Source organism: Thunnus maccoyii, chromosome 17 (genome assembly GCF_910596095.1).
Source record: "Thunnus maccoyii chromosome 17, fThuMac1.1, whole genome shotgun sequence".
NCBI classification, from domain to species: Eukaryota; Metazoa; Chordata; class Actinopteri; order Scombriformes; family Scombridae; genus Thunnus; species Thunnus maccoyii.
The window spans coordinates 550001-560000 of NC_056549.1; the positions used below are offsets into that span (position 1 = coordinate 550001).

General features: G+C 45.8%; 1 protein-coding gene across 13 annotated transcripts in view; it reads right to left on the bottom strand.

Annotated features, from left to right (window-relative positions):
* LOC121881886 (inverted formin-2-like) overlaps positions 1-10000 on the bottom strand; it is a 21223-nt gene that overhangs the window by 5937 nt on the left and 5286 nt on the right. For all 13 annotated transcript variants that reach the window (XM_042389687.1, XM_042389684.1, XM_042389689.1 and 10 more), the window contains 15 exons: position 10000; positions 8552-8711; positions 6948-6981; positions 6721-6862; positions 5962-6094; positions 5305-5868; positions 5036-5166; positions 4764-4825; positions 4547-4649; positions 4208-4293; positions 3884-3984; positions 2993-3063; positions 864-971; positions 132-202; positions 1-46 (listed from right to left, as the gene is read on the bottom strand). The exon at positions 1-46 is cut by the window's left edge and continues 75 nt beyond it; the exon at position 10000 is cut by the window's right edge and continues 115 nt beyond it. In XM_042389687.1, coding sequence (XP_042245621.1) covers positions 1-46; positions 132-202; positions 864-971; positions 2993-3063; positions 3884-3984; positions 4208-4293; positions 4547-4649; positions 4764-4825; positions 5036-5166; positions 5305-5868; positions 5962-6094; positions 6721-6862; positions 6948-6981; positions 8552-8711; position 10000 — 1813 coding nt within the window. The remainder of the gene's footprint in view (positions 47-131; positions 203-863; positions 972-2992; positions 3064-3883; positions 3985-4207; positions 4294-4546; positions 4650-4763; positions 4826-5035; positions 5167-5304; positions 5869-5961; positions 6095-6720; positions 6863-6947; positions 6982-8551; positions 8712-9999) is intronic.

The window sequence follows — 10000 nt, forward strand, 5'->3', positions numbered from 1 at the left end:
TTTGTTCAGACTTTTGACTTCAGACTGAATCGACTCCGCGTTCACCCTGCAGACAAACAGTCACAGATGTTCTCCGGGACAGACTCCTCACTCTGTCTGATTCATGAAAACTACACATACAGAGTTTTTACCCAGCAGCCTTTTCACAGATCTCCAGATCATCCGGCAGGTTCAGCAGGTCGGGGTGGTTCTGCTCCGCCTCCTGTCAATCACACAAACAACAGCTGTAAACATGATGAAACTAAAGAGCTGGAACAACATGTTTCTGATGAGACAGATCACGTTAAAAAAGGAAAGTTTCAAGATGTTCAGGAGTGTAAAGGGTCATTGATAAGGTGTCATTGTTTCACAGGTAACGTGCTAATGAAGCAGCAGCAGCAGCAGTATGAGCAGCAGCAGCAGCAGCAGCAGCAGTATGAGCAGCAGCAGTATGAGCAGCAGCAGCAGTATGAGCAGCAGCAGCAGTATGAGCAGCAGCAGCAGCAGCAGCAGTATGAGCAGCAGCAGCAGTATGAGCAGCAGCAGCAGTATGAGCAGCAGCAGCAGTATGAGCAGCAGCAGTATGAGCAGCAGCAGCAGCAGCAGCAGCAGCAGCAGCAGCAGCAGCAGCAGCAGTATGAGCAGCAGCAGCAGCAGCAGCAGCAGTATGAGCAGCAGCAGCAGCAGCAGCAGCAGCAGCAGCAGCAGTATGAGCAGCAGCAGCAGCAGCAGTATGAGCAGCAGCAGCAGCAGCAGCAGCAGTATGAGCAGCAGCAGCAGCAGCAGTATGAGCAGCAGCAGTATGAGCAGCAGCAGCAGCAGCAGCAGCAGCAGCAGCAGCAGCAGTATGAGCAGCAGCAGCAGTATGAGCAGTGCTACGTTACCTCCAGGATGTGGTGCAGCAGGGTGATTCTGGACTTGTTGGCTTTTGTTTCTGTCAGTTTGAGCAGAGTACTGATCTTAAAACCCTCAGCGTTCCCTGTGTGAGTCCCCTGAAACACAACGTGACATCAGATGACATCACAACACATCAGATGACATCACGCTGTCTAGACAACCGACAGGTAAATAAACACCTGACAAACGTGTTGAAATCTTTCTTTTAAAACAGTCAAACATGTAATTAAACTGCCAGATGTCACAAAACCACGAGAGTCATTGATCAATGAACCAATCAATATAAGAACCTGCAGATACCAGCTCCATTAATAAACCAAACACATGTTCATATGATTCTGTCTAATTATTAAAATGATCAATAAACAAGATCAACCTCCAAATTATATCTATCTATATCTATCTATATATATATAAACGGAGCACAAAAAGTAAGGAAATGTGTGTTTGGTAGATTATTTCTTTGTTGTAACGAAGCTTCTTGGCAATAAATCTTAAACTGTTGGAAAGCCTGTTTATTTCCCTTTTAAATGGAGCCACATTTGTAAGGAACATGCATTTGTGGGATGAGCAGCAGAGCTGAGTATGTGGGTTGCGCCTGTGAAAAATTTGCCAAATCTTCTCTGCCAATACCAAACAGCTTATTCTGCTGTTGCTATTGACTCTTGTTTTGAGCTTCTGGTATCCCCAGGTACCTGTGAGCATGGGCCCTGCTACAGTGTTCAGTAGGTGACTGATCTGGATAGGACCTGTGCGATAGGGCAACTTCAAGCTGGTGTTCTGCAAAACCAAGTCGCAGCATTATTTGGAGTGAGCTCTAGTACCATCTCCAAAGTGAAGGCAAAGTTCTTTATAACGGGGGATGTCAGAGACAGGCCGTGAAGTGGGCGTCCCAAGAAGACCGTTTCCTCACCCTGTCAGCACTGAGGTACCGTAGGCTGTCTTCTACAGATTTTGCGGTCAAGGTTTGCAGGACAATATGGCCGACGGCTCCCTGCCCAGACAATCTGGAACAGACTGCACGCAGCCAATCTCCGGTCTCATAGGGCTGCCAGGAGGCCTGTCATGACTGCACTGGTGTCGGCAACAGGAGGAACGTTATGTTCAGCGATGAGTCCAGATTCTGTCTACAGCAGTTGGATCATAGGGTCAAAGTGTGGAGAAGACACGGAGAACGCTATACTGTTTTTCCCTCACTGGAAAAACAAAGCTTGTCATCATTGGAGGCAATATCAATGCAGAGAGATATCGAGATGAGATTCTGCAACCAGTGGTAATCCCATATCTCCACAGTCTGGGACCGAACTCTATCCTCCAAGATGACAACGCTCGCCCCCACAGAGCGGGTTTATCAGAGACTACCTCCAGAGTGGAGAGGATGGAACGGCCTGCCAGCAGTCCTGACCTCAACCCCATTGAACACTTGTTGGATCAGCTTGGGCGTGCTGTTTGTACCAGAGTGACCAACACAACCACGTTGGCTGACTTGCGACAAATGCTGGTTGAAGAATGGGACGCCATCCCACAGCAGAGTGTGACCAGGCTGGTGACCAGCATGAGGAGGAGGTGCCAGGCTGTTGTGGCTGTGTATGGTTCTTCCACACGCTACTGAGGCTCCTGTTTGTTAAATGGATAAATTGTTAAATTGCCGATATGTCTTGTTTCTTCAAACTTCAATCATCCAATCCACCAAACACCAAACAAGAGTCAATGGCAGAATAAGCTGTTTGGCATTGGCAGAGAAGATTTGGCAAATTTTTCATGGGCGCAACCCACATACTCAGCTCTGCTGCTCATCCCACAAATGCATGTTCCTTACAAATGTGGCTCCATTTAAAAGGGAAATAAACAGGCTTTCCAACAGTTTAAGATTTATTGCCAACAAACGTTGTTACAACAAAGAAATAATCTACCAAACACACATTTCCTCACTTTTTGTACGAAGTTTATATCTAATCTCAATCTGTTCGATTTCTATTCCAGATGTTTCCAGCAGCAGAAATGACAGTTGTTGTTAATGTACAGGTGTTTTACAGGTGTTGTGTTGTTACAGGTACAGTCACATGCTTTATGACTTTTCTGTCTACATTAACTGTGTTAATATTCAGATTCTCACATAGTTGAGAAAGTTTCCAACATCCAGGATGAGTTTACAGAAGCTCGGCAGCCGAGAGCTCTCCCTCACACCTGCACACACGACATGATGAGACAGGACGGATCAGACATGAACAGAAACTAACTGTTAACAATTACTTATCAATATAACAAATGATTATATATTTATATATTTGAACTCTGTATGTTTAATACACAGAAATATTTGAATATGCTGCAGATTAAATATGAATGTTTTTACTTCATTCTGATTAATAACAATTACAGTGTGTATAGTGTGTATTAGTGTGTATCAGTGTGTTAGTGTGTATCAGTGTGTGTATTAGTGTGTATTAGTGTGTATCAGTGTGTTAGTGTGTATCAGTGTGTTAGTGTGTATCAGTGTGTGTATTAGTGTGTATTAGTGTGTATCAGTGTGTTAGTGTGTATCAGTGTGTTAGTGTGTATTAGTGTGTGTATTAGTGTGTATTAGTGTGTGTATTAGTGTGTATTAGTGTGTATTAGTGTGTATATTAGTGTGTGTATTAGTGTGTATTAGTGTGTATTAGTGTGTATATTAGTGTGTGTATTAGTGTGTGTATTAGTGTGTGTATTAGTGTGTGTATTAGTGTGTGTATTGTGTGTATATTAGTGTGTATTAGTGTGTATTAGTGTGTGTATTAGTGTGTATTAGTGTGTATATTAGTGTGTGTATTAGTGTGTATTAGTGTGTATATTAGTGTGTGTATTAGTGTGTGTATTAGTGTGTGTATTAGTGTGTGTATTGTGTGTATATTAGTGTGTATTAGTGTGTATTAGTGTGTGTATTAGTGTGTATTAGTGTGTGTATTAGTGTGTGTATTAGTGTGTGTATTAGTGTGTGTATTAGTGTGTGTATTGTGTGTATACAGACTCTGGCAGGCTCGGTCCAGCAGATCAACTTTGGGTCTCAGAGTCTCCAACAAACAGCTGCTTTCCTCACACAGCAACATGCACTCGACCCTCAGAGAGTAACTGGACACAACACAGGTCATGTGATCAGACACAACACAGGTCATGTGATCAGACACAACACAGGTCACGTGATCAGACACAACACAGGTCATGTGATCAGACACAACACGGGTCATGTGATCAGACACAACACAGGTCATGTGATCAGACACAACACAGGTCATGTGATCAGACACAGCACAGGTCATGTGATCAGTCTGTCATTAAAGCATCAGTCTCCTACCTGGGAACATCCAGCAGCAGCAGGTAGAACTGGTCCACTGACGCCATCTTGTCCCTGTCTGCCTGGTGGGATTTCAGGTTCTCTACCTGAGGAAGGACAGGAAGGACAGGAAGGACAGGTAGATGGACAAGAGCAGGATTACAGGTGAGACAGGTGAGGGACAGGTGAGACAGGTGAAGGACAGGTGAGACAGGTGAGATAGGTGTTGGACAGGTGAGACAGGTGAAGGACAGGTGAGACAGGTGTTAGACAGGTGAGACAGGTGTTGGACAGGTTAGACAGGTGAAGGACAGGTGAGACAGGTGTTAGACAGGAGAAGGATGGACCGTGACCTCTGACCTCGTGTTTCTCCGGCAGCAGTTTGATCAGCTGTTTCAGGACTTCCACATCGAACTTGGATCTGTCTCCTCTCCGGATCAGAGACACAAAGTCCTCATGAGAACTGCAGGAGAGACAGACAGGACACAGGTGAGACAGGTGAGACAGGTGAGACAGGTGAACTGTGTCACTGAGTGTGATGTCACTGGAGAGGCCTGTTTCTATTGGCTGACGTCACCATTTGAACTGCTTGAGGAAGATGTTGAGGTTGAGGCTTTTCTTCGCATCGATGAAGGAAATCTGCAGAAAAACAAACTGATGTTTTACTGGATTCATGTTCATCAGTTAAACTCAGAACTTCCTGCTGATGTTTCACATTAAAAGCTTAGAATGAATGGGATTATGCCCTGTGAGCCTCTGGAAGGCTTTTAATGTGAAACAGGAAATGTTCATGTTACTGAGTTTATAGACAGAGAGGCTTCCTGTGTCTGCTGAGGGTTCACAGCTGACCTCTTTGGGTTCTGTCTTGGTTCTGGTTCTGGTCTTGGTCTCAGTTGGAGGAAGACTGAAGAGCTGCTCGATGCTGCAGTAATCTGGTTCCATTGAGTCTGAAGACGCAGACGTCCACATGGACTGCTGGGCTGCAGAGACACAAACCTTTAGATTTATACACTTTTACGTTGGAGAGTCGGGTATGAACATCGGAGGGTTTGGACACTTGAAAGGTTTGAAATGTGAGTTTAAGACGTTTCTGAGATGAAACGTTTGTCGACACTCACCTGTCACAACTCTGGACGGGAGTTTCTGCCAGTTCAACTTCTTCATACGGAGGCTGGGGCAGGGGGCGGGGCTTACCAGGGGGGCAGGGCTGTAATACGACCTGCCCAGACCCTGAACCGTCTGAGCTACGATGATGTCACCTGGAGGAGGGGGAGGAGGAGGAGGAGCTCCCATACCAGGTAAGGGAGGAGGAGGAGGAGGAGCTCCCATACCAGGTAAGGGAGGAGGAGGAGGAGGAGCTCCCATACCAGGTAAGGGAGGAGGAGGAGGAGGAGCTCCCATACCAGGTAAGGGAGGAGGAGGAGGAGGAGGAGGAGGAGGAGGAGCTCCCGTACTAGGTAAAGGAGGAGGAGGAGGAGGAGGAGGAGGAGCTCCCGTACTAGGTAAAGGAGGAGGAGGAGGAGGAGGAGGAGCTTGAGAAGACGCTGCCTCTGATTGGCCATGAGGACTGTCCGGTAGTCGAGTCTGTACCGCCCTGTCGATGGTTCGGATCCTGTGATTGGCTGAGATGGACTTGTGGGGGAGGAGCCTCTCCAGCAGACGGTCGGCAGAATCGACCGCAGCTACGGAACGACGAGAAAGCAGAAGTTGAGTTTTGGTGTTTGCGTCTCAGCAGCAGCGATGCGGTTATCAGACGTTAGAGGAACGTGACGTACGGTCCTGAGCCAGCAGAGTCGCTCTGTCAGCCAGCAGCTCCAGAGCCGACCAGACCTCCGCCCGGTCCGGATCCACCAGCAGCAACGCCTGCAGGATGGACAGCAGCTGGACGGAGGACGGACTGCTGGACACCTGGAGGGAGGAGAGGGAGGAGGAGGAGGAGGAGGAGGAGGAGGAGGAGGAGGGAGGAGGAGGGACACCAGCTTCCGTCACCTTCTGACAGTAAATCACAGCTGTTTAAAGAGGAGGTGGTTCGTACTTTGGTTAAGAGCAGAGTACAGATGTCGGTTGGATGTGAAGCTTGTGAAGGTTTTTGAAACGTATTAAAGGAGGATGTTATTATAAATAAAGATAAAGAAAAATAAAGGGTGGAGGTGAATGTGAGGTTGTAACGGTGACGGTGTTGAAGGTGGAGGAGATAAAGGTGGAGGAGGATGAAGAGGAGGAGGAGATAAAGGTGGTGGAGGTGGAGGAGGAGGAGATAAAGGAGGTGGAGGTGGATGAATTAAAGGTGGAGGTGGAGGAGATAAAGGTGGAGGAGGAGGAGGTGGAGGTGGAGGTGGAGGTGGAGGAGGAGGAGGAGGAGATAAAGGTGGTGGAGGATGAAGAGGAGGAGGAGATAAAGGTGGTGGAGGAGGAGGTGGAGGAGGAGGAGGAGGGGGAGGAGGTGGATGAATTAAAGGTGGAGGTGGAGGAGATAAAGGTGGTGGAGGTGGAGGAGGAGGTGGAGGAGGAGGAGGAGGAGGAGGTGGAGGCACCTTGGTGAAGAGCGAGGTGAAGACCTGCTGGTGGCTGCTCATGTCGATGCCTCCGTACAGTCGCTCCATCTCCTCCACGTCCTCCGTCAGCGAGTCCTCCAACGCATCACACTGGATGTTCAGGTCCTCGTCTTCCGTCTCCCTGGAGACGGACAGACAGACAGACTGATGGACAATTATTGATTATTGATTATTAGACATGCGTTGAAATAAGAAGTGATCGGTACCTCAGTCGGGGCAGCAGATCCAGCAGCTGCAGTCCTGTAACGACATGTTTCTTAGTGAGACAATCGGATTCTGACTCTGATTTTCACTTAAATTTGACTCCACCGTCTCCGCGGCAACAGAACATAAACATTCAAACATGTCCTGTGAGCTGAAAGGAAGCTCTGGAAATCTGGGGAAGTGACCAACCAAGCAACGCATTAAAAATACCATAGCAACCACATGGAACACTATAGCAACCACCTGACACCAACTGGTAAGAAATGCCACCTGTTACCACCCTAGCAACCACGTAGAGGAGCCCTAGCAACTACATGGTGACATCATAGTGTGACCGGTGTTGTGTAGATGAAAGCTAGAAACCACCTAGAGTCTGGTTCTGCTGGAGGTTTCTTCCTGTTTAACAGGAGTGTTTCCTGCTGCTGCTGATGGAGGAATGTTGGGTCTCTGTAGTTTAAAGAGTTCAGTCTGGACCTGCTCTGTGTGTTGTGATTTGGTGCTGTATGAATAAATTGACTTGAATTGAATTGAATAGCGTCTGCCGCCAGCACGTCTCTGAAGGTGTTGGGGAGTGAGGTACCCGCTGGCTACCGTTACAATAGCAACAAGCTGAAACACTATAGCAACCAACTTTTGCCAACCTAGCAACCATCAACAGTCTTCTAACAATACACCAACCACTAGCAAAGAGCTGTTACCAACCTAGCAACCACATAGAGGAGCCCTAGCAACCGTGTAGAGGAGCCCTAGCAACCACGTAGAGGAGCCCTAGCAACCACTTAGAGGAGCCATAGCAACCACGTAGAGGAGCCCTAGCAACCACTTAGAAGAGCCGTAGCAACCACATAGAGGAGCCCTAGCAACCACATAGAGGAGCCCTAGCAACCACATAGAGGAGCCCTAGCAACCACGTAGAGGAGCCCTAGCAACCACTTAGAGGAGCCATAGCAACCACGTAGAGGAGCCCTAGCAACCACTTAGAAGAGCCGTAGCAACCACATAGAGGAGCCCTAGCAACCACGTAGAGGAGCCCTAGCAACCACATAGAGGAGCCCTAGCAACCACTTAGAGGAGCCCTAGCAACCACGTAGAGGAGCCATAGCAACCACTTAGAGGAGCCATAGCAACCACGTAGAGGAGCCCTAGCAACCACGTAGAGGAGCCCTAGCAACCACGTAGAGGAGCCCTAGCAACCACTTAGAGGAGCCCTAGCAACCACGTAGAGGAGCCGTAGCGACTGCTTGAAACAGAGACAGGAAACACCTCAAACCAACCAATGAACTGTCAGGAACCAGCTGACTCTAACTGCCACTTCAACTCCTTTCACTGATCACATCTTACACTCTTTATGCTCCTCCAGCTACACACACACACACACACACACACACACACACACACACACACACACACACACTTCCTTCAGAAAACACGTTGTAGTTTTCTATAAGTATTATAATCAGTATTATTGTTTTTTAGAATCAGTAAATCAATATTTAGGTTAATTATCATTGTTACAGTCACTAATATCTGTATCATGGTCGTCATTATTCGTATTATTGCTGTAAAATTCGTATTCTTCCTGTTATGATCAATATTACAGTCGTACCGATGAACTCCTGCCGCAGTCGGCTCCTCTTCCTCAGGTCGTCTTGTCCCAACACGAGCACGTTGACCACGCTCATCAGCGTCACCATGTACGGGACGTTATCGGTGGCGTGCAGCTCGTTCATGATCACGCTGAAGCGATACTGCTGCTTCTTCAGAGTCTGCAGACAGTCGGACGTTCAGACACGTTTACAGTCAACAAAAAACACAACCAGACACGTTGTTCACCAAACTCTGACTGTTACTAACGACCTTTAAACTGAAATAAAAGTTCCTTCCTGTTGACTTTATGTTTCAGAACACAGAAATATTTACACAGAAGAACATAAAACTTAATTATGATGCATCAGATGTATATAATATTATTATTATTATTATTATTATTATTATTATTATTATTATTATTATTATTATTATTATTATTATTAATAATATTTCTCAGTGTTATAGATGGAGGTTTTCCTCTCAGGTTACAGGAGGTCAAATATTCAACATCTGGTTATTGTTTTGTTTTGGAGAGAAGAACAGACGGATTCGTTCTTGCCAACATGATATCCCATCATGCATCTGTTCTGGGTTCAGAGCAGGAGAACAACAAGCCTGGACGAAGTCGACTTCATGAACAAACACGTCTGAAATAATATCTGATATGTTTGTTCGGTTATCTGCAGTCACACCCTGAAGTTACACGCTGACTGATAACTAGAAGAATAAAGAACATTTGACCTCCTTCCTGTCAGATTCTTCTTCTGTGGTTTCCTCTGAGACACCTTCACATTTAAAAAGTATTTATGTGCCATAAAGAAAAACAAAAAAATGACAAGGAGGCTCATTACAAACAGTATAAATCCATAAATAAATAAACACAACTCGGAGGATGAACCGACGCCAGCCAATCAGCACGCAGCATTTCATGGTATTATACAGTATTATGAGTCCACTATATATTCAATTAAAAACAAACATTTTCTCCAGATTTACTGTGACGGAACTCATTTAGTGACATTTTAATTTTAATAATTAATGTTTAATATGCAGCAAAAATCTGGAAGGTTGAAGCCATTTGGTTTAAACTAATATATGAATCTGAATATAAAGTCAGAAGCAAAACGGACCTTTAATAGATACGAGTTTTATTGCAAAGAAGAGAATTTATTTATTATGACGTTAATTATGTTTCTTGTTTATTGAATATTGAGTCGTACTGAAGATGAGCTGCAGGTGATGAAGCTCATGTTTGTTTTAAGAAAGAAGAAAGTGGAGCAAAGAAAATATTTCAACTAAAACTAATAATAATAAATGAATGATGATGATGACGGAGGAGGAAGGTGTGGAACAGTCCCAGTTGGTTCTGGGATCAAACTGGTGATCAATACTCCACCGAGTCTCCAAATAAACCAAAACTACCTTCATGGACAGAAACGAGTCTTTGTGGCTCGTCTGCTCTACC